We start from the raw sequence: 26174 nt of genomic DNA on the forward strand, positions 1-26174 counted from the left end.
AACACAGAATTGACATCTGATATTTTAAGCCCGATAGATATGCTGTGGCGTAAGTATGTGCTCGTAAATACAACCTGCTTGGTATGACGTTGACCATAGATAATAAATCAATAAGTTTGAAGCTAATCTGTCTTGATGTCTTGATAGATTTAATGCTACCGACGATGTTTAAATTAAAGTAAGTAATAGCTTTATAAATATTTATTTATTTATAATAGCTGGCTTCATTTTGCCGTCGCTTTTGTCGTAACATACAAGGAATAACAAACTTATTTTGCTACAATAGTCTAAATATTTATCCGCATTTGTAAAAAAGACAGCAAAAAAGTCAGCAAATATTGAATTTGCTGAGTAGGTAAACGAAAAATTGAAGCTAATAAAAATAAATAAAAAAGCCCAAAAGTTAGAAGCCGGATCGGTAAATCTTGTTAAAAGAAATGGAATCTGAGGTAACTTTATGGTTCATTTTAACGGTAATATTAATTCAACTTATTAGCAATAAATATGTATATCAAATGAACAATCTAATGAAATCTAATAAAAATATCGGAATTTATTCGAAATAACAGATCACTGGAATTAACGAAGTTAGCAAATGTACATCAACAACATCAACAGTAAAAAAGGCGCACATTTTTTCTCGCACGATAAATCAAAAACTATTATCTAGGCATAAAAATAGATAAAAATCTGTTTTAGAATGAAGGTACAGGTAAAGCACTTTCATATGACATTTGGTATCAGCCATTATATTAATCTTACTTTGAAAGTTGAAAATATTTACTTATTATTTACCTATTCATGAACACATTTTAATTGTTTTTGGTGATGTAACCACAAATTGACGGTTTTCGGATTTTTCCCTTACCTGTGCTATAAGGCCTACTTACCTACCTGTCAAACATGACTCTATAGACTCTATAGGCCATCGTAAAGTAGGTACCCTATAGATTTCAAAAATCGTAATAATTAGCTTAAAATTATATTATGGACTTATGGAATATTCGCAATAAAGAGCTGAGAGAGGTGAGCAAATGAAATGGATGGAAAAGCCGAATTGGCAGTTAGCGCGTATGGCTTTTAGCTCGAACAGAAGTGTTAATGTTTGCCCGCGAAGTCAAACAGCGCCGAGCACACAGCCTTTGCGGCACGAAACTGATATGCCGACAGAAGTAAATCATTTTTATGTACGGGTGAATAACAGCGTTCTGTTTTTAATTTTTAGTGTTTGCTGTGGAGTCTATGGTTGCTTTTTAATTTTTACTGCAACGTACTTATAATTTCTTCCGCAGATTTCTAGTAAAATAAGTAACAGCTAAGAGTGATCACGCACGCATCCGATCCGAATCCGTGAAATTACGGATATAAAAATGTCTAGCGTCATAACATTAAGTATGTCATATAAGCTACAATACAAATAGTTCTATAACTAGGTACTTCTGAGCGTATTTTCACGGACTCAGATCGGATGAGTGCGTAACCGCTTTAAGTGTAACGATCGCATACCTCACACTTTCGCTATTGGCTAAAATATATTGCCGCACAAAGAATTCCATAAATACAGCAAATAACAACAATTTAGATTATAGCGATGTGACAATCACAATATCCGTGCTAAAACTTAAGAGGATGACCAGTTATCACCTTTCTCAAATGGATGGTCACTTTGGACTCCAATTACACCCCAATTCTATGCTTATGGTCTACTATGGTATGAACTATGAACCGGTCATTAATTCTATTGATATTACCCAAATTGCTTAGTCTGTACTGTCTGTACTGAAACCACCTGAAACCAATTCACCCTGTCTGTTCAGTCATTCTGAGGTTCAGTTATTCTGAGGTTCAGTCCGTTCGGTCTAAAAAATATTTCATGAAATATCGCAGGATATCCAACAACAGATGGCGTCAGTAGTAGTGCAGTGTGGTTTTGAGCTCAGCACAGACCATCACCCACTGCTCAGCTAACTAGTTTCGTTATGGATGAGGAATATTTTTGAAAATCCTTTCTTAGGGAGTGTAAGATTATAACAACATACTACATGCTAAATCTCAAACTAGACCCCGAGTTTTGAGTTACTACGTTGATAAGTAGGCATGTCAATCTATTTAGCTCTTTGCTTGTAAGTACCATAAATTAACAAGATGATGCCCTAGACTTCGTCCGCTAGCATTTTGGTTTTCGAAAATCCCGAGAGAACTCTTTGATTTTTCGGGTGATGACTTCTTCCAAGTGAATTTAAGTTTTTTATAAAACTCATGGGAACTCTTGCATTTTCCGGGACAAAAAGTAACCTATTCCCGTCTTTGGGATGCAAGCTATATAAAAGCTAGCAGAAGCAGCTAGTCTGTCTAAGAGACACTTTTTTCGCAATTTATAATATTATAGTAGATATAGATACCTATTAGACTATAGTTTTTATTTTCCACGCCACCCATTTTATTTAACTAACACTATACCAACCTATAGGTAAGTAACACAGAAAGCAAGGGAGAATTTATAAAAAAATATACGTACAAATTTCATCTACCTTGGAAAAGGTATGGACCCTCAAAGCTTAATTGGCTCAATGGTACAGCATACTACAACCCTAATTAGCTTACTAGCACGGCTTTGGCAGTAGGGTGCGAACCTATGAGATACTTAAAACTCGGTGTTAAATGTTCAGATATGTAAATCGAATCCAATTTCTTCTTGTGGTCAAGGAAATATTGTTTTTGTTAATTAGCTCAAGATCTAGGGTGTTTCCTGAGTTGGAGTCTGAGGCTGAGATCTACAGAGCGCACTTTGACTTTGCTCAGACTTAAGATTGAGTTAAAACGAGACAGATTTATGTGAGAGATATAGCTCTGTCTCGTTTTAACTCTGTCTTATAAGTCCAAGCTAAGTCAGTGTACGATCTATAGATCTCACCCTGAGTCTCTAGTCCTTTTGATATCATCGCACCTTTTGCTCATCAAAATATATAAAAGGAAAAGTTGACTGACTGACTCACTGATCTATCAACGCACAGCCCAAACTACTGGACGGATCGGGCTGAAATTGGGCATGCAGATTATGACGTAGGCATCCGCTAAGAAAGGATTGTTTAAAATTCATCCCCTAAGGGGGTGAAATAGGGGTTTGATTTCAGGATGAATTTGTGTAGTCCACGCGGCCGAAGTCGCGAGCATAAGCAAGTCTTCATTAAGCAGCCTGCAGAGTCATGTAGTAAGTACTAATAAGCTAATTACTGACTACTTAGGACCTACAAAGTTGAAGCCAATTACCTCGACAAATCATCCATCTTCATTATCAAAACATCTCAATTCCAGAATGTAACTTCACCAACTTGATAAGTATCAAAGAAAAATCTGTCATTATTCAAAAAATATACTGGTGTTCACTAAACTGACCATCAGGTTAATCATCAATTTATAATGGTCAAAGTCTTTTAACAATAAAAAAGCAAAGCAGTTTGGTAGCAAGTAGATAGGTACCTAGGTAAGTACTTAGTGAAGATTTCGTCGGCCGACCCTCATAATTGAGGGATACAAAACAAAGTAAGAGCGTAAGAGGGAGTAAGTTAAGACTCATTAGCAACAAAATAACTGATGCTCCCCAGCGGCGATCAGTGAAAATGATACACATTTGAGTTTCCTTTGATTTCAAACGATTAAACGGTATTGTATGTCCTCCTGTGTGCCCTGAAGTGTCCCCACAAATGTTTGCGTTAAAAGAAACTTCTCAACCTAACGACTCGCTTTTGATGTCGATCTCAAATCCTATAATCTCACGAGCCATAAGTGTCGGAAACGTTTTCCATTTAAAAATCGGTTAAAACAAATGTTCACATTTCGCTTAAAACACACAAAGCGGCCGAACACTTAATATCCTTTTCAGTTCTAAGGAAAAGGGGCTAAGAGTTGCAACAAAAGCCTTTAAACTATTAAAACAAACTTACCCTCGAGTACAATTATGAAACGTAGACAATCCACCGACAGAGGCTGAACAATTTTTGCAAAAAGCGTTCCGTTTTACGCTCCCAATTTCCAATGCATTAAAACGCATTTAAATGTGGAACAGGATTTCATAAAGACGGTGGCGCCGCCATCCGCAATTAGAAGTAACATCAAACTATCGCACACCAATTATACTGATCCCTCTTTAAGAACAAAGAGTTCCGCGTTGGGGGTCCTCGTAGATCTGTTACAATAATGTGCCGGTGATTTTATACTTGAGCGATGGTGCTCTAAGCGGCCTCGGTAAAAGGCTTTTTATAGTTTTATACCTTCATTCACTATACTACTGCGCTATAACCGTTAAGTATACCTCTATTAATACTTGTATGCTCGATGTTTTCTCTACTAGTCGTAATCGGATGGGATTCAAGATGTTTATGAGGATTGAAAATTAAAACGGGAACACTTTGATTTCCGCATGGGAAGATGCGCTTTGAACATGGTGATTATTATCAATCTCTATTTTGAAAATAGTAAATGCTGAATTTCTTGCTGGCTCTTTTCAGTAGGTATACCTACCTACCTATATGTTATTATACTCTGTTATAGAGCCACAAGTTTGGCATTTGGCTGGACACATCTAGTATAGAATCGTGGCAGTCTCAACTCCCAAGGCCTTTTATGGCGACCCTGCAGTCTACACCAGAAATGCAGAGAAGTGAAGACAGTCATTTATAGGTGGACGGACAATCTCAAGCGAGTAGCTGGGAGTCGCTGAAAAGTAGCACAAGTATTCTATAGAGATTCTTGCAAAACATCTTCATTCAATAGTGGACGTCTAACGGCCGAGACGACGATGACGAGACAAAATTGCATGATACAACTAGTGTATGATCTCTGATCACTGATCAGATAAGTAGTGAGGGACGTGTGCCCTACTAGTTGACCCTATAGTTGGTAATACGATGCGTGACCGACTTTGGAGGCCTTGGTCCTGTCTTCTTCTCCATGGCTCGGAAAGCTCAGCTTAGTTAGCGCAAAAAAATATAGTACGTGGCCGAAAATAATGTATATCGGCCTTCAGAATGACATTTTGGCTTTGTAGAGCATTGTCTCTGTCACTTATACCTACTTAGGTATACCTATGACGTTTTGTCGGTCTCAACGACTGAGACAATGCTCTACAAATCCGCTATCTCCTTCTAAAGGACGATATACATTACTTACTGCCGCGTAGGTACTGTAAGTCCAATCTTTACTTTAATCTTTTATTTTTCTTAAAATCTGAACACAAAATCTCTTACAGCCGTACTCAGAGTCGCTTAATCGTTAGGAACTTAAGTTTAGTTAAAACGAGACAGAGCCATATCTCTCACATAAATTAAGTAACGATTAGCGACTCTGAGTACGGCTGTTAGTCAAGTTGTACTTCTACAGAAGGATATCGGAACCACACCGCATCATTATCCCAAGAAATTATGTCATTAATGGAAACACACAATGTCATTGAGTAGATTACATACATTCTTTATGTTGGTAATTTAAAAAAAAAAAGATAATGGATCAACCCTCCGCCGGAGTGAAGGATACAACACAAGTCGTAGAGACGTAGAGAGAGAAGTTCAGATAGTGTGGATGCTGGATAATGATGTGTGAAGTACCTAGTCTCTACTCATTAAGTACAGAGTAGCTATAAATTGAAATCGTTCAAGTAACACAGTAATTGTTCAAGAGAAGTCAATAATTGCGTAGAGCGTGGATATTTGCCTCACTCACGCAATCATTAGCTATAATTGCCCGCCGATGATACTATCGGATTTGATTTCATGACAGATAAAATTATAGCATCGCTCGATAATAGGGGAAGACGAATGTGACTTTTCACACATTTAATTAACTATTACTAAATATGGACGTCTAACGTACAGTTTTCTCTGTAATTGATATTGAATAGAGGACTGTTAGTTTATGCATAAAGTGGTTTGTTATTGATGCCGATTCGATTGTATAGAAATTCTAAAAATTAAAATATCCACAGTAAATTTTTCCGTTGGGACAAGGTAAAAGAATGACACTTATACCTACTACAGCCGTGTCCCTACTCTTATTAAAAATCTTATTTTTTCTCATATTTATAGAACTTCAAAAAGGAATGTTCTTAATTTGTCCATTTGAGCTCAATTCCCAGTAGTTCAACTGCATCTAAATCCTTTTAGTTGAGTTAACTGCTGGGATAAATGTCTCACTGGTTCAACGGTTGAACTAATCAATTGAACTAGTGGGAACGAGCTCTTAAGGTGACGCAGGACGCTCGACCGAAATTGGCAGCGCACGTGGGTAACATGTTTGCTTTTCACTTGACATTGTATGAGAAAGTTGGGAGGCACGATGATTTTCACCGAAATCAAGCGCGCGAAAAGGGTTTAGGTAAAGTATTTTTGAGAAAAAACTGCTGAATTTATGTTTGCAAAGTAAAGTTCAACTAATGAATAAATAAACTACGTCTAATGATAAATTGTTTTAAAAATTTCATATCCCTAATCTTATTTATTTACGCCCAAAGTTGTCATTAATTTAGTGTTAAAATAGGAATCTTTTGGGCCTCGTAACTTTTAAATCAATATTTTTTTCAATGTTTTATATATCAATAAACCTAGATAATGATGAGATAAATCGATATAATTCTTAGTTTTGTGCGTAGGTACAATATCGAATATTGTTGTAATTTCCCTCCTACGTTTGTATGAAGAAAGCACTGAACTGAGTCCCCTTAATGCACACCTTGTACATGGACTTTATTAAATCGAAAGTCCTGTCGTCGTCGAAAATTATCAGGGCACAGTCGTTCATTTTGAAATTTAAGACGCCCGCTCGGCCACCAAATAAGTTTGTGAGAGAAACAGTTAGTATTTAACCATTAGGTACTTACTTATACGGGTCTAACTAAACGTCATTGGCTGAGAGACGTTTTATCAGTACCCTTTTTATAAATGCGAAAGTGTGTTTGTTTGTTGGTTTGTCCTTCTATCACGTCGCAACGCTGCAACGGATTGACGTGATTTTTTGCTTGGGTATAGATCCCGACCTGGAAAGTGACATAGGCTACTTTTAATCCCGGAAAATCAAAGAATTCCCACGGGATTTTTAAAAACCTAATTCCATGCGGACAAAGTCGCGGGCATCAGCTAGTAATTATCTAATATTCTTCACTTAAAAGATTGTCCACAAACAGCCGTACTCAGAGTCACTTAATCGTTACTTAAGTTTAGTTAAAACGAGCCAGAGCTATATCTCTCACATAAATCTGTCTCGTTTTAACTCAGTCTTAAGTAACGATACACGACTCTGAGTACGGCTGTATGTTAGCGCAAATAGAAGGCCCATTTACCCATAGTAAAAAGTAGACGGTCAAGTCACTCTCTGTCACTTTATTTTTTATTGCACCAAGTTTTTGCGCCGCATGTGAAGGAATTTTTACAGTATCATTAATGCAACATTGCACATACCTTAGCTATCTGTAAGTGGCAGAGTGTTCGAAAAGTCACTTTTAAATTGGTTTTTAATTATGATCGATAGCTAAAGCTATTTTTCTATCTTCTAAATGTCTATTGTCTTCTTTGATAAACTAGATTTGCTTGTCTTATAATACCTATTCAATCAATCAATTAGCCTGTTTGCGTCCACTGCTGGCCATAGGCCTTCCCAAGAGCGCGCCACAACACACGATCCTCTGCCTTCCTCATCCACCCACTTCCCGCTACCTTCCTAAGGTTGTCAGTCCAGCCGGTTGGAGGTCGTCCCACACTGCGCTGGCCGATACGCGGTGTTCACCCCAGAACACATCTGCCCCAGCGGCTATCGGTTCTGCGGCAGACGTGGCCTGTCCACTGCCACTTCAGCTAGCTAATTCGTTGAGCTATGTCAGTCATATTGGTTCTCCGACGGATATCCTCGTTGCGGATTTTGTCACTCAAAGAGACACGTAATATAGCCCGCTCCTTAGCACGCTGAGCGATTTTGAACTTAAAATATGTACGTACTACGTAGCATGAATATAGAATTTGTTGCTTGGTAAACAAAAAAAATATTGTAGAAAAGTATTTTAATCTTTGAAGGAAATGTATGAATGTTACCTATATTATACTGTATTCTTTTTAAATGATGAATAGGTATTATTAATATAGGCAGGTATTTATAAGAATATATTAGCACTATGCAAGGTGTTTTATTCGCACTGTATGGTGGCCTAAGATAATAATTCACAAAGCTATTAACACTTTGAAATATTTTATTGCTTATATAGATAATCAGGTTTCCCTACATAACAACGGTACTTAGATGGAAATTATTAGGGTTGACACACAAAATAATGAAAATTGAATAGGTACTGATCTGTAAGATAAGATCTTGCCTCTTGTCTTATTTGTATTTTTAATTGGGTATTTGCCTACTTTTGAATTTGATAAGTATTATTACTTTATTATAAACTAGGATAAAAATAATGACGTAGGTACACTGAAAAAAATATTAAAATCCAACAAAGATTTACAAAGTTACAGGTATTTTAATTTTGGAGTGGGAGGGTCTTCTATCCCTTTCTCGCAAAACGAAAATTTGTATGAAACCGCACGAAGCTACTATGGCATTAGTAGGTGTGACTTCAAACTGCTGTATCGCTATCTCTGTCTAATCAGAAATATTTAAATGCTTATTTTGTTATTTGATCGATTTAATTAGTTTTTTTAGTTTACGTCATTATTTTTATTCTAGTTTATAATAAAGTAATAAAAAAAATGGATTTAAATAGGTACCCAATTTTATTAAAACTGCCAAATAATTTTTTTTTTTCAAATAAATGAACTATATGCTCAACTGAATTGTCCTAATTTTTTTTTCGGAAATACTACGTATCTACATTCTGTATATTCCAATAGTAAAGGACCTCTTTTAACACTTTTAGATTTTTGTAACGAAATATAAAATGAATCAAAAAGACGTCATCTTCTTGAACTAGATCAAGAAAACAGGTAAAAAAATCAATATTTTTTCATCTTTTTACAACAAAAATCAAGAACATAAACAGCATCTTACCTACCTATACTCGATTTAAATTTTAGGCAACAAACCTTCTTTTCTAAGAAAGAGTTTCTCTAGTAAGAAAAAGTCACCCTTTTGACACAATCTGATAAGAATGATTCATTTTAACAAGAATTTTAATTATTCTTATGAGAAAAGTTTCAAGTGTACTTTTAGGTCTCTTATGTGTTCGTGACAACCCTATCACACAAGCATAGAAACGGCTACTTTAGTTGCTAAACATCTCGCTATGTAGGCAGCACCTACATACGCGTGCGGTCCTCGGATACCTCACCATCTGAGACGTGTTCGGTTGTTCACGGAATGGCGGCCCGTTTCCGTGAAAACATAACTTTCAATTGTAGCTATGCGATGACAACATTTTTTGTATCACGCGCTGGGTGTTCTTGGATTTTGTAATCTGTATTTTCCTCAGCTATGTACCTATATAGTCCGTACAAAATGACTTTTCACGCGCCATTTTAACTCTATATTTATTTTTCATTATAACCTGCCGTAAAATAAGTTCATACCTAAATGCATACCCTGGCTTGAACTCCTGTGCACGCCACTGTCTATGGGTCAACTCAAAAGTACGGTACGGTACCTTTAAAATAAGGACTAAAATCATAAAATTAAGGACTAAAACTTACCTAAAAAAAGATATTCCCTCTGAAATCTTGGTGTTTAGGTAGTTATTTTTAGAATGTTTTATAAACGTGCATTTTATCACTTTGACGATTGGATCATACTTATTTGAAATATAGGTACCTAGGACGATGTTATGGCTGATATTTTTCGGGCTATTTTTAAAGCATAAGTATCATATCACTGTAGGCTGCGTTAAAACAAGTCAGGATTCTGCTAAAACACATTTTTAACGCACGGTAGAAACTAGTTTAATTTACATAAGGTATTGGTTATAGTCTGCCAATCCGCATTGGGCCAGCATGGCAGACTATGGCCTAAACCCTTCTCACTCCGAGAGGAAACCCGGCTCAGTAGTGGGCCGGTAGTGGGTTGATCATGATGATGATTGGTTATAGAATCACTTTTTTTACTCTTAATTTTAATGAAAAAGCACCTTTTAGTGGTGTAGTTCCATTTTTGAAATCATAGGTCGAATGTGTCGCATATATGCCCCAAAACGAAAACTGCAGAGCACTCAGACCTCAAGCAACTTGTCTGTCCTACCCATGTCCTACAACTAGAGGGTTTTTGTAAATTACGAGGCCCGCAGCTCGCGAAGACGGTCCTGAGGTCGCGATTCGCGAATGAAGTAGGACATAACAATGGTTCCGAAAAATAAATTTTATTGCAGCAAACAAATGTAAACAAACAAACACAGTTAGACAACTAATCTTTCCGTAGTCAAGTAAAATAAGCATGTAAGATATAAGTTGCTAACACATCCTAACATCGCATAAAAGACTTGTCAGTGAGACTGAAGTAACCCAATAAACCCCATACATCATCCCATAAGCGCATCAATATCGAGCCAATCAATTACTACCCTCTCGACCCCCTTGCCCATCGCCCATGGGATGCTGTTTGATCTATAACATCTTATGTCTTGCGACTGAGTGTAAAGGATCCGTTCTGATTTGCTCTGTGTTGATCAAAAGAATAACAGACGGCACTTTTCAGTTCTATGTAAGTACTACTAGATGACTACAACATTCCCGTGACTTTTTTCGCATAGATTAATTTATAATTTTTATGGTTCCGTATATCCAGAGAAATACACTAATAGGATCGCTTCGTTGTCTGTCTGCCTGTCGTGTCTGTCAAGACCCATCTAGGCAATCAAAACCCGACTTCAAAAATAAAAAAGGCAAAATCAGGCTTCCCGTCAAATCTAAGTACGTTTGACGCAGATAGCCCTAAAGTAGCCCTATTTTTCTTTGATTTTACATCACCATAGCCCTAATATCTCTTATAATATAAAAATGAATCACCAAATGTGTTGGTCATTGCAAATCTCGAGAACCGCTGAACCGATTTTGCTAATTCTTTTTTATAATAATCCTTGAAGTACGAGGAAGGTTCTTACCAAATTTTGAAGAGTAAAAATTGGAGAGAAAAAATTAATTCAACCTCCCCCTCAATTTTCAAAACTCCACCCGAGCGAAGCCGGGGTGGTTCAGCTAGTTTGACATAATTATCGCCGATTCAGGATCAAATCGAGAGTTCCCTCACTCTAGTTCACGCTGACTATGGCATTAGCTTCGGCGGTGTCGCATAATAGAATTAGTGTTACATACGAGCACATTGGTCACATAGAAACCATACTAGGCGTGCCCGGTCGACCGTGAGAGGAAGTCTTTCTGACGGCTTTATTTCGTGACTGTTGTGGATCACATCGCACACGTGTAGTGTTAGGGATGATTTATGCTAACACGTGGCGGGCGTGGGCCGTGCCACGTACGAGGCGCGGACGCGGCACGGATTCAAAACATCACGAACATTTTATATGAAGCAGTTTACTTATGCTTCACCGTGCCGTGCACGGACGCCACTGCACGGTGAAGCATGAACGGCTTCATATAAAACTAGCTTATGCTCGCGACTTCGTCCGCATGGAATACACAAATTTCGAACCCCTATTTTACCCCCTAGGGGGTTGTATTTTCAAAAATCCTGTCTTAGCGGATGTCTACGTCATAATATAATAGCTATCTACATGCCAAATTTCAGCCTGATCCGTCCAGTAGTTTGAGCTGTGCGTTGATAGACCAGTCAGTCAATCAGTCACGTTTTCGTTTTATATTTAGATGTTAGTGATGTTTTCACGCCCGCCACGTATTAGTATAAATCATCCCTTAAAGAGTGGACAGTGGCATGCAAGTCATAAAGGCATAAGAGCCCTGCTACTCTAGTTATTATGATCTGCCAATAACTAAATAAGTAACTAACTAACTAATGCCTACCCTGCCTTCAAGTTCTGCACGCCACAAAGTATGGTTATGCTTGGTATGGTTGGCACGGTATGTAGGCAGTGGCGTGCAGGTCATAGAGGCATAAATGCACTGCTTACCCCAGTTGTAATAGCTCAATGCATATTTTTCATTATGACCTGTCAGTAAACAGGTTCCAATCTAACTAATGCCTACCCTGGCTTCAAACACTGTGCACGCCACTGTATGTAGGTATACCTACTTAGAGTACTTAGTTAATAAATTGTAGTCTCACTATCCGAAGATTTTAATAGCAAAAATTTCAATGGAGTGCTGATATTATAAGAGAGCACGTAAAAGCCAAAGGTAAGCATTACATTTGATTCCGTCTGATAGAAACATAATAAATTTTTATATTTTTAAATTAACCAGAGCCACGTGAAATTAATGAAACTCAACATCCGTCAAAATGGGTGCAATAAACAAACAGACGGGCATCGACAGCTGCCTAACGACAGAGCAGTATTTATTACCATAATTATCTCATAACGCTTGTTAGTTTACTCAAGAACAAACCCCTAATCATTTTCTAATTAAGTCCGTTTCTACGCCAATTCCCGACTCCATTTTTTTCTATCAAAACCTGATAACTTCACAATTGGAAGTCAACTCTATGTCAATTTGTTTAAAGTTTTTATTCGATTGTCTTGTTTTGAAGAATTATTTGGGCTGAGGTGTTTTTCTCCCATATAATTTGTATACGGACACCTCTGGAGGTTCTAACTGGCGCCTTCGGCAATCTTTGCCCGTAAACTTTTGGTTTATTAAAAAAGCAATAAAGTTTCGTAAGTGCAAGCGTAGACGACGGACTACTCTGCGGAGAACATAACATTTTATAGTACCAGATTGGAAATTTGTGTGAGGTCACATAAAATCGTGCCGTGTCCGAGTCATCCGAGCCTCGTCCGTGATACGTTTCTTCATACAAAATGACAATCCGTGGATCGTCTGCGCGTCGGACGCGCTTCGGGCGTGGCACGGCTCGGGCTCGGCATAGTCTAGCATAAATCATCACTTATCCGTCTAAATTTGCATGCTGTAGCTCCCTATAATTTGAATATTTTAGCACCTAGGATTTTAATAATGTAATTTTTTTGTATGATTCTCTTGGTGGTTCAGTAAAAAAAAAGCAAAGTGAGTTCCAAAAGTCAGTATCTGTCAACGATTACTTACGGTAAAATGCGTAGAATAGCGGTGATTTATAACTTCTTCATTTAGCCTTTAACTATAATTATGACATGTTTGCGTTGTTACTATATTTAGAAATAATAAATCATTATCATCATACATTGTACTGAGATAGAATCTTATGATTATCTTTTTAGATAATTAAGTAGGCATACCGCATACCTATCTAAGTTTGTGACTGGTAGGTATTTAATGTGGAAAAAAGGTATTTTATAAGTTGAACTAGTTACAATGTTTATCAATGTAGTTTTTTCTGTAATTACCTATACGAACACCTTAAACATCTTAGGATTTAAAAAAGAAAATGGAAATTAGAACTTTACAGGCCATGATCAGCCTTTTAGAATAATTTTACCAAAAGATATTAATATTCTACTTGCTCGTATAATTAAAAGCATTTTAATTATTTAAAAAGCATTCGGCATCGATCCCACTGCCAATACTCTAAGTTTAGAGTTCTGCATTCCATGTTCATTAAAAGTAAGAACCAATTAAAAACTAATGTGTTACTTATGTGAATATTTGACCTGCTCCTTTTCAACTAAATATTTTGTGTATGTAGAGAAAGACCCACCAGAACTCAAGATTCTATAGGTACCTACCTACCGTTTGGAAGTAAAATCGACACCAACGTTTAGGCTTAAGGCACATTGATTTAAGCCTGGGCAGTTGGACCATCGTTCAAAGTATGACCGAGCGATGGCCAATGGCTCGAGCAGTCGACACCAGCTGCTCAAGAGAATTTCTATAGCAAACTGAATGTTTTCTCCATATTTCTCTATTAAATGCTACTGATATTAAAATTAAAATATATCTATTAAAATTTTATTTCTTTAGAACTTGGCCGAGCCATTTTTAAAATTGTACAGATTCTTTCACAATCATTAAAAATGTCAGAATGTGCGAAAGACAAGGAAACTTAGTTAAACACAGTGCCTTAAAAGAATGTCTTCTTTCGATAACTCATCAACATTGAACATGTTGCAAAGAAAATATTATCAAACCATATAGACAATATTTGTTTTATGAATCCATATAACAAAAATTACATGCCTGAATAATCCTGCATACCTACGCGCCCTCTTGCCGGTAGGTAAGCAGTTACAACAAAAAATAAAAGGTAATAGCCAAGGCCTGATCATAAATAATAGAATCATTAACATCTGCCGCTATGATTTCGACTATAAACTTTTTTGGGCGCCAAAAAAATTCAAACAAGGTTAGTTGGGGCGTCATCGGGAAAGGACGTGTTTTGACGGTTATTTCGTTACGTTATTTTTAATTTCCTTTTTTTAATTTCAAACTTAGTTGTAGTAGTTTCACGGTACGATCATCTAATTGAGGAATTATGGAGTCAGACCCATTGAGCCTTTAGCAAATATTTTTGAGATATAGAAATGTCGTTATTACTAGAGGCTCAACGCTCTGCTATCTTATCCATATCCACACTAATCTATTAATATATCTATTATAAAGAAATAAATTTTGTAAGTTTGTTTTTATGAAGTAATCTCTGGAACTACTAAACCGATTTTGAAAATTCTTTCACCAGTAGAAAGCCTTATTATCGTTTGAAAAAAAAGTTAGCGAGATAACTAATATGCGTAGATGATTTTCTATATTATGAAGAACAGCGTATTAAGTATTGATTGGCAGTGTAAAACACGTCCAGTGTCAATTTAGTCACCCCTAGTCCCATTTTTACATCAACCATGTCATGGTTATTTCACTGGACATCACTGCCTCTAGTAACACGACATCTCTCTGGCGCAAACACAAAACAATGGTGTCTACAGTCTACACCTCTACAATATACCTACAAATATTTGTACAATTTTAACAGATACGTCATAAGTAGGTATAGTTCAACATACGGATTTGGTCTAAGAACCTGAAAGATTTGACCTAAGCTAACTGAAAAAGTAACGTCAAGTTGAAAAAGAAAAAGCTTTGTAGGTAAACAAACTGCAGGCAAAATTTTTTTTTCTCCTGATTTCATTTTAGGTAGGGTTGCAATCCGTCCAAGTTTCCCCGGATTGGTCCTAATTTGGTGAGCATCCGGGAAGTGCCTGGGTTTCAAATTGTCAAATAAAATAGTAAATAGTAGGTAGTAAATAGTTTTTAATCTTTAATGTTGAGATAAAAATACTGGTTAATTTTTAATGATATTGTTACAAAACTTATTTATTTTATTTGTGAGGTAAAAAGGAATACACAGGACAGATAAATGTCCGGGGTTTACACTTGAAAATCTGTTTTCGAGCTCCTTGTCCTAGTTTATTCATTTTACAGATGGCAACCCTACTTTTAGGTAAAGTTTTTGCTATTATTTTTATGAAATAATTTTAGCAAAATGTATTCTGTAGATTAAAAAAAATGAAATGTCTACTAACCAAATGATCTGAGTGGGGGTCTCTGGGCGCACTAGGTACTGGATTTGGCCACAGCAACTTTGACAACATCCGTTGGCTTTGGCTATAGATGAGCTCCTACGAAGGAGAAAAATGAACTTTAGTATGCGAAGAATAAAGGCGATCGCCTGAACACTGGATACCAATGGCGTGCACAGGATTTATGACGAATGTAGGACTCTAGATAAGATACCTATAGGAAATTTTTTCTTCAAAATGGCTTATGAAAAATCTCTAGGGTATGCAATGCTTTTACGCATGTTTGAAGTGCACGCCACTGGGGACATCGGGTATATTATTTAAGATTCTAGACTGTTATACGAGTCAAGAAAATATAATAAGAAAGTAATCTAAATGATTTTATAAGCCATATGGTTATTATGACAAAATATGAGATTATCTGCAATAGAAATAAAATATAAAGATAGGTAGGTAAATATAAATATATACTAAATTGATTTTAAGTGTACTACTAGTGTTTGTTTAATTATAATTCTTAGTAAATACTTCGTGAGACATATGTCATTATCCGTTGATTTGCTGCAAATTTATAAAAAAATTACATAAATCATACGAAGCTTCTAAGTAGATAACTAACACCTACAGTTATATAATATTGAATCATAGTAATCAGAAACATAATAATATGTACTTAATTAATTTACTGGAGCAGATAAAACTAATATAGGTAGGTATACTTACCCACTATGTTTGTTAATTAAAATATTAATATATATTAATATTAATATAAAAATGAGTATTTAAATAATTAGAACATAAGTAGTAACTGAATACATAAATATAATAATACAGTAGGTATAATGTAAAAAAGAAAATATACCATGTCTTAAATTTCTTTCAAATATACATCATATACCTACCTATTTAGATATTTAATGTAAATATTCTTTATACGTTATGAACTATGGGATAGTAATGTTTAGGCTCGCAGGAGGTGGATGGAAGAAAACTAGTCGGCGATAATATCCTTATAATAGTTATATTCAAAGTTACATTTAAATGAAAAGACTAAAAACTAGTGCTTATCTCTAAGGATGAGAATATTCTAACTTAATATTACGATTCCCACATCGCGCGGGTTCTGGTATTACGCCGCGTCAGCTATACGGGTCGTATTCGTACGTGGGAATGGGAATGCATGTTGCGCTGGCTCACTATGTATCAGCCGCTGGCTTCGCCTGCGTAACACCTCCCCCATCAGATCGGCGCATATGGAACACCTTGGCTGTGAATTGCGCCGAAAGGTCATCGGATGAAGAACTCAGAATTTTGGTTATGTTTCTTAACTGCAAGGTCTTCGTGCGATGTATTTTCTGATAAACTGTAATGATCATATTCAGTCTGCAGGTTCCAATTAATATGGCGAATGGTAATGATTGTGTGATAAATAACTCCATGGTCCGTACTTGGAGGTAGAGTGATAGGCGTTTGAGATGAAACCTTTGCACTTGCATCATGTAGGTGATCCAGTTTTGTGGACTTAAATTATTCATAATGGATGGTCTTGAGTCAAAGGATTCTTCTTTAGGTAAAACTATAACTTGGATGGCTATGTCTTCTTCTATTCTGGGTAAGTGTAAATCTATAAGCTTCGTATATCGGCATATTATAATATAGATAACCTTTGCTGGTCTTCGGGCATTCAGCCTCTATGTACCTGTATTCGTTCAAGCAAGGAATGGATAATAAGTGACAAGGATATCATGATGCGTATGTGGTAATGGGAAATTAATACATAATATACTTAGGTTAAACTAACAGGAAATTTTTAAACTATGAAAAACAAAATGATATCATTTCTTACATAATACTAACCTAACACTATAATATCCTAACACTATAATATCCTAACTCTATCATGTTGGATCATTACCACTGGCTGCAGAAGTAGATTGATTATAAGGAGGATCCTGCAACAATTGGGCAGTGTTAGGAACTCTCTTTAGTCTTGACTTCGCGATTGGGCCTCGTTTTCTTCTAGTGTAGATGTGGATTGGGAGATTTGCCACAACTACATCCTGAGTATAGCGGGGAGCTGCCTTTTGACGAGAGGCAACAGGGTTTCTAACAAAAACTTGTTGTTCTGGGGAATAATTTGCTTCGGGCTCTCTAGTTCTATTACGACTATTAGTTAAATCTCTGCGTAGACTACTACAGGATTCGTGGATAAGGTTATATGTAATTTTCATTCTATTTTTATGATCCTGTATGTACTGCTGTAAGACATGTGTCGTGAGGTGTATGTCGAGTGGGTCGCGTGGGTCAAAATGTCCAGTTACTATTTCGATTGGTCTGCATTTTGTGAAACTATGAATACTGCTATTGTAGGCTAGAAGAGCATAAGGTATCAGGTTCCTTACTGATTCATCCTTTTGACTGATTCTAAAGATACGAAGGTGTTCTAAGAGTGTTAAGTGAAATCTTTCAATGATACCATTTTCGTTAGGAGTATGTGGTGCGACCTTATGATGCTGGATTTTATGAAGTTTGAAGAACTCAGATATAAGTTGATTGTTAAATTCCGGACCGTTGTCAGTAACTACAGTTAAAGGATTTCCATGATGCGTACTAAATTTAAGTAATGCTTGAACTACACTGACTGCCGTGCTGTCTCCTAAGAAATATGCTTGAGCATATTTGGAGAAAGAGTCGACTATTGTCAGAAACTTACAGCTTTCTACACTTAAGAGGTCTAAGTGCACAAGCTCAAAAGGTTTACTGGGTGGTGGAACTACTTGAAATTGCTGTCGGATTGGATTACGGTCATACTTAGCCTGTCCGCATACTGCACAGTCGTTGATAAATTTTGAAATATGCTCTCGCATTTTAGGCCAGTAAAATTTTCGAGATAAAGCAAGAAAGCATTCATTGATACCGCGGTGGTTTGTCTTGCCATCATGGTACTTATCTATAATTTGTTGCTGCCTTAAATATTCTCGAACATTTTCTACTTCTGTTTTAGCTAAATTGAGTATCATTGACGAATTTTTAAAGGTTTTCTGTATTATTGGAATTATCTTATACATAGCCAATGGTGGATTGATTAATAAACCAGTTTTAATTTTAGGTTGAACAAATTCTTTAATAGCATTGATGACATCTATTTCTAAATTTGACTCAGATAATTGAACAGTCGTACGCTTATGGTTTTCAAAGGGGTTTGTAGTGACTGGTTTGGTTTTAATATCACCTACAACGTTAAAAACGATTTGCCTAGTTAATTTATTTAACGGATGTTCTGAAATCGGGATTTCCAAGATGGGGCTTTCGTCATCAGTATGGACAGTTGCTGTTCTAGAACCATCTTCAGGCTCCGGAGCTGAGAGAGTTCCAGAGTCATCTAAAGAGGGAGCTCCGTCCGATAGATTCACAGCAATCGAACTTAGCTCTTCCACATGAACTTCAATGCGCGATAACGCGTCCGCGTTGGTATTAGACTTTCCTTGCTTATACATCACCGTGAAATCGAACTCGCTGAGTTTTAAACGCCATCTTGTAAGTCTCGAATTAGGTTCCTTAAGACTCATTACCCACTGCAGGGGCTTATGATCTGTAATAATTTTAAATTTACGTCCAAAAAGGTAAGGCCTGAAATACTTGGTGGCCCAGACGATTGCTAAGAGTTCTTTTTCTATCGTACTATAGTTCAATTCGCTAGAATTAAGAGTTCTAGATGCATATGCGATCGGTTTATCAGACCCTACTGGGCCCTGTGATAAAACGGCACCTACTGCGACATTAGAAGCATCAGTTGTTAGCAAAAATTCTTTAGTAAAATCCGGATACTGTAAAATGGGATCATTGGTAAGCAGTTGCTTACAGTGCTCGAAACACCTTATGTATTCATCATCGATTATTATTTTAGAATTTTTCTTCAGGCATTGAGTAAGGGGCTTTGTTAGACGTGCAAAATCAGGGATGAATTTTCTGTAATATCCTAGCAATCCGAGAAAACGTTTGATCTGTGTCGTAGTCTTTGGTAATGGATATTTACTTATGGCTGCTATTTTATTGGGGTTTGGTTTTACACCATCTTTAGAAATTATGTGACCTAAAAATTCGGTTTCTAACTTCAAGAATTCAGACTTATCCATCTGTATCTTGAAGTTTGACTCACGCAATCTCTGAAATATCTTTTCCAAATTAACTATGTGCTCTTGAAGACTTGTGCTAAAGCAAATTATGTCATCAAGATATACTAGACAAACTTTGTTCTGTAGATCTTTGAGAACATTATCCATGACTCGCTGAAAAGTCGATGGAGCATTTTTCAACCCCATGGGCATCCTTAAAAACTCATAGTGCCCATTCTCTACATTAAATGCAGTCTTGTGAATATCAGCGGGGTCCATTTCAACCTGGTAAAAGCCACTAGCTAAATCTAGGGTAGTGAAGTAATGACACTTCCCTAATTTGTCTAGAACATCGGTGATGTTGGGAATAGGGTACTTATCATCAATCGTTTTCTCGTTTACTTTTCTGAAGTCCACGACAAGACGCCATTTACGACGACCAGAAGCATCTGCCTTTTTGGGAACCACCCAAATAGGAGAGCTCCAGGCGGAGTCAGAAGGTCTTATAATATTTTGTTCAAGCATTTTACTGATCTGATCTCTGATTTCTTGTCGGTGGACATAAGGATATCTGTAACTTTTTGTATGTACAGGAATTTCATCGCTGGTCTTAATTTTATGTTTGATCTTATTATTGAACGTTAAAGGTTCACCTTCAAGATAGAACACGTCGGCATACTTTGCACACAGTGCTTTCAAATTAGCTGCTTCTTCTGGATTTAAATGTCCAGTGCGAAGACGAGAAAAAACTTCTTTAGCACGATTCGAAACATTGGTTTGCTCACATTCAAAATTATAAAGTTCTGCTGATATGGGTTTGTCTATGGAAAAAACTATATCATTCGGGGAATCATTAGCAATTTCAACATATCCTTTCTTATTTTTAACGCGTGTTATACAATCGGAAATAAAACAGTTGCATATAGTTTGAGATGGAATCAAGACATCACCGTCCTGCGAATTAATAGGCAATGCAAATAGCTTTGAAGAATGAGCAGGAATAATTTCTTCGAACAAATTAACGTTACGCGAATCATACATTTTTATTGGAATCTCAGCGTTACGTGTTACTAATTTTCTGTCTTTAAGATTAATAGTGGACTCCAATTTTTCAAGTAAATCAAGGCCTAAAAGACCGTCAAAATATTCGTGAAAATGATATACGTAAAAAGTAATATCACCATCTTCGTTAAATTCGGAAAACCAAGGTAATGTAATGGAATAGTCATTTTTAGTTGTTGCGTGCACGTTGGTTACTTCAAAGGGTTCATAGTTAAGTGGCATATTACTAAAATACATTTGTACAGCTTTAGGACTGATAAAAGATTGATTCGCCCCGGTATCGATAAGAAATCTGAGAGGTGGATTACTAATCTGTACATAACCAAGTTGCCGCTGGACATAAAAATTAACATCTATCTTGGTTTTTCGGATTCGCTGACTATCTGAAAATTTTCTTTCTTAGAACTGACTTCCTGTTTCTGATCAACTTCTTCTATTATTGGACTTGGTTCAACGTTCGAGGAGCTTTCCTCATAGTAATTATAGCATTCATCCGTAAATTGTTCGTAATTGTCATAGTCATAATCGTAGTCATAGTCATAATCATAATCATAGTCATAGTTAAGTTCATTAAAATTGACGTCGCGTGATTTCATATAGTTAGTTGGTGGTGGATTACCAAATTTACGCCAATCATGTCCCGATGGTGGTAAATGTCTAGGGGTGAAATGACTCACACCGCTCATGGGACGTGGGAAATTAGAATTGTTAGGCGATTGGTGTCGATTTGGAAATTTGAAAACGTTGCTCTTCGGGTTATAATTCGGTGGAGGAGCGCGAAACATTAATTGGGTACGACTAGGACCACGCATATGCATTTGAGGGTTAGGTTTCCAACCAGGTCTAAAATGCATAGGTTGCTGACTCTGAGGTGGTCTAAAATGTATGGGCTGCTGCCAAGATGGCCCAGGCATAGCGAAACCTTGTGACCTTGAAGGACCTGTGTAATTTGATACGGAAAATTTATGTCCAAAAATTTTCTGAGAAAACCCGCCTTCATTTCGCTGTTGTATATATAGCGTGTTAAGTTCCTCTTGTACAAATTCGAGGGCTTTTTCCATTGACACTGGCCGCATGCACCGTATCCTTGAGCCTAGCGGGTCTTTTAGACCACGTAAATAACACTGCAGGGTTAACTTTTGGTAAAGTTGCCGTTTAGCCTCTATTGTGGTAGGTACGGATTCATGTAGGGAAATGTAGGTCATAATTGTGCTAAACAGGTTTTGACACTTTTCGTAAAATTCTTGCGGGGTGCTAGAGCCTTGTGTCTGTAGAGACAAATCATTGTATAAAGCGGTCTCATCGCGATGGTCTGCGAAATTATTAATAAGGGCATTTCGTATGCCATTCCAACTATCTGGGATACCGTTTGCATTAATTAACCTAGCCGCGGAACCTGTCACTTTATTTAATATTCCACTAATTAATGCCGAATTTTGTAACTCATGTCCCGGACTAACGTCAAAATGGGCAATCACCAATTGGTCACACAAATTTATAAACCGTGTTAACACATGAGGATTTCCGTCAAATTCGGGTAAAAATCTAATAGATTTATAGATAGTATCTAAATCGTTTGATGCCATGTCTTCTAAGTTCCTAGATTCGTCTACGGCTCTTGACCTATTAACCGAACCTACGAAACTACGTCCTGACCTTGGATGAAAAATCTTGACGAATAAAAATTAAACTAACACACGCAAAAACACACTCAAAAAAAAACTTTTATTACAAAAAAGCACTCAATAAAAAATTAATTCCCTAAAGTTCACGTAAAATTATATTAAATAGGTCTATAGATTTTGTATAAACCTAGATTATAAAATTTTAGGAATAAGGACGATATATAAATGAGGATTCAATAAACGTACGATTTAAAAAAAATCAATTAAAAAAAAATTAAACACAATACCTCTTTTTCTTGTTAGTCGGAAAAGGATAGGTAAAAGGAACTTGAACGATTCAAGTACTTACCGCATCGCCGATCTATTTCTTTCCACGAATCGAAGTTTAGATTCTCCACTACACTGCGGCCTCCGAATGGTAGGTTCTTAGGATAAGTTGTTCTCCGTCACAGTTGTCCGATACAGCTACAGGTACAGCTTATCCTACCGACTGCGCCAGTAATGTTTAGGCTCGCAGGAGGTGGATGGAAGAAAACTAGTCGGCGATAATATCCTTATAATAGTTATATTCAAAGTTACATTTAAATGAAAAGACTAAAAACTAGTGCTTATCTCTAAGGATGAGAATATTCTAACTTAATATTACGATTCCCACATCGCGCGGGTTCTGGTATTACGCCGCGTCAGCTATACGGGTCGTATTCGTACGTGGGAATGGGAATGCATGTTGCGCTGGCTCACTATGTATCAGCCGCTGGCTTCGCCTGCGTAACAGGATAATAATTATTATATTATGTTTGTAAACAAAAACATGACAACCTTATTAATTTTCTATGCGAAAATTAATAAGTTTGTTATGTAGCACGCCCTGAAATTCTTACAAATAAGCATCAGAATACGTTACAGTTTTATGCCATTTGATCATTAAAGTTTAAACCATTAATTATCATTAATGATAAAAACAGCTAGTGTTTAGTCTACAAGATGTTACGACAGTTAATTGGCTCGAAAAGGAACTTGATCGATTGCTAAGTAGTTGCGAGTGTCGGTAATTATAGATAAACATAATTATTGCTAGTAAGGAGCTTGGCACGCACCTTAATTAATACTACAAATTACTATTGCAATAGGTATCTATAATTGTAGCAAATAATATATAGGAGCATGCCCCGCACACCCGCCCTCGCCCGCAACGGGTTAGCGCGGGGCTGTGCGGAGCGTCCCCACCCCGATTGCCATCTCGACCTGTCGTGTACTAAACGTACATTTTGATGCTATGCATTTTACTGTCCTAACAAAGCAAAGGGTTTATCAAAGGGTCTAAGCTAATTTAATTAAGAATAATATGAATATCGAAATGGCATACCTACTGCAGTAGGTACTTATATTGCATTTTTTTTTTAAAGGTCTTTTTAAAATTGTGCCAGGGACCCTGAAGTAAGTTTGCAAAACCTGTATCTCAGGGTCCCCGCTCTCCCTCCTCGATCATTAACAAATAAACACTTATATAATGCGTACAAATGACCCCTCACGCGCCATTTTAACATTTTGTCATGTCAAAAGTACGGTTCACCTTTAAAATAAGGACTGAAATCGTGCTATCGAGGCTCTGTGGATTTAAAAGAGCTTAAAAATAATCTTAGTAGGTAATCTTCCCGCGTGTAAACAAGAAAAGGTAACAGGCATCAATTAGTCTAAATATATAAAAGGAAAAGGCGAATGACTGACTGACTGATCTATCAACGCACAGCTCAAACTACTGGACGGATCGGGCTGAAATTTGGCATGCAGGTAGCTATTATGACGTAGGTATCCGCTAAGAAAGGATTTTTAAAAATTCAACCCCTGAGGGGGTGAAATAGGGGTTTGAAATTTGTGCGGTCCACGCGGACGAAGTCGCGAGCATAAGCTAGTTTTAGATAAATTTCATTCAGCTAATACGTGCAGACATAATTTTAGGTAAGCTAAAATTTATTGTGTATAGAATATGTATACTTAGTATGAATGAAAAGTTACGATCCTGCGCTCGCGCCGCTGCCGGCGATATAACAGGTAAGCGTGGGTTTGTAACTGTTGGTTCAAAAATCGTTCATCAGTCAATTAATGTTATATTAATAATTGTGGACATGTATTTTAACGATTTATAAATAACTAGCTTATGCCCGCGACTTCTTGCGTGTGGGCTACTTTTTCAAACCCTGTACCCCTTTAGGGATTAAATTTTCTTAGACATAATAATAGCTATCTGCATGCCAAATTTCAGCCCGATCCGTCCAGTGGTTTGAGCTGTGCGTTGATAGATCAGTCAGTCAGTCAGCTTTTCCTTTTAAATATATAGACTAGAATAAAAGCCACGTTTCACAATAGAAACCGCATTTAAAACGAAGGTGTCTATCAGGAAATTTCCATTCATAGTCTTTTAGCTGCTTAACCATCATTTGCGTTGAAACAAAAGCAAACGAACTCAACGAGTTGGCCACTCCTGCCTGAAAAATAACGAGACGTAATAGCAGCTTTCGTTGTTCTCGCAAAAACAAACACCAGAGCAGGAAGCCACAGAGACCCCAAATTATCAAAATTTAAAACTATGAATTTGTTTTTGACTTTATTTTTGCTGATAACCGCTGATACCCGAGAGTTCGTATGCGTAGATTTAGGTTTTTAAAAATTCCGTGAGAACTCTTTGATTTTCCGGGATAAAAAGTAGCCTATGTCACTCTCCAGGTCTTAAACTATACCCATGCAAAAAATCACGTCGATCCGTTGCTCCGTTGCGACGTGATTGAAGGACAAGCTAACAAACCAATAAACAAACACACTTTTACGTTTATAATATGGGTAGTGATAGTTTTCCTTAGTTTACTAAAGGGTAAGAACCAGGATAGTGAAAAAATATATTTGGTCAGCTTAGATTTAGACCACATTAATTAAAGATCTAAAGTGACAATAGAGCTAGCTGCTAGGATTCCAAAAACTATGATTTATGGTAACATGCATTTCATCAGACATTTTCTTTCCTAATAAAATTCGAATTCATTAAATATTTTATACATTAATATTTAAGTTAAACAATATTATTTTAATTTGAACATCTTTCCATCAATCAATTCAACAGTTTTCGAAATTATGAATGAAAAACGATTATTCACATAAACTTACGTCCAAAACAGGTTGACCACTTCTGGCTTAAAAAATGAAGAGAGGTAATAATAGGTTACGATGTTCTCGCCCGCAAAACAAACACAGCAGAGCAGGTATCGACAGAGAGTGCTAAATTACTTTAACAACTGCCTAAACATTTCTTCGGCATGATTTATTACTGTTTTTATAGCTTACCACAGACCACGGTCGTATAGCAAGCGATCGCGTTTCTAGTATACTATTCGGTTGAAGTTTTCGTACCCTCTATATTGCCTATTGCATTTTTTCTTTGATAATAAAAAGGCATAATAATAGGTTACAGTGTTCTCGCCCGCAAAACAAACACGGCAGAGCAGGTATCGACAGAGAGTGCTAAATTACTTTAACAACTGCTTAAACATTTCTTCGGCATGATTTATTACTGTTTTTATAGCTTACCACAGACCACGGTCGTATAGCAAGCGATCGCGTTTCTAGTATACTATTCGGTTAAAGTTTTCGTACCCTCTATATTGCCTATTGCATTTTTACTTTGATAATAAAAAAGACGTAATAATAGGTTACAATGTTCTCACCCGCAAAACAAACACAGCAGAGCAGGTATCGACAGAGAGTGCTAAATTACTTTAACAACTGCCTAAACATTTCTTTGGCATGATTTATTACTGTTTTTATAGC

General features: G+C 36.7%; 1 protein-coding gene across 7 annotated transcripts in view; it reads right to left on the bottom strand.

Annotated features, from left to right (window-relative positions):
• LOC117985036 (optomotor-blind protein-like) overlaps window positions 1–26174 on the bottom strand; it is a 189749-nt gene that overhangs the window by 32032 nt on the left and 131543 nt on the right. For 4 of the 7 annotated variants that reach the window (XM_069500908.1, XM_069500907.1, XM_034971724.2 and 1 more), the window contains one exon: window positions 15557–15652. The exons of the other annotated variants lie outside the window; for them this stretch is intronic. In XM_069500908.1, coding sequence (XP_069357009.1) covers window positions 15557–15652 — 96 coding nt within the window. The remainder of the gene's footprint in view (window positions 1–15556; window positions 15653–26174) is intronic. 7 annotated transcript variants of the gene reach the window in all.

This window comes from Maniola hyperantus, chromosome 9 (assembly GCF_902806685.2).
Source record: "Maniola hyperantus chromosome 9, iAphHyp1.2, whole genome shotgun sequence".
In the NCBI taxonomy this organism is placed as follows: domain Eukaryota; kingdom Metazoa; phylum Arthropoda; class Insecta; order Lepidoptera; family Nymphalidae; genus Maniola; species Maniola hyperantus.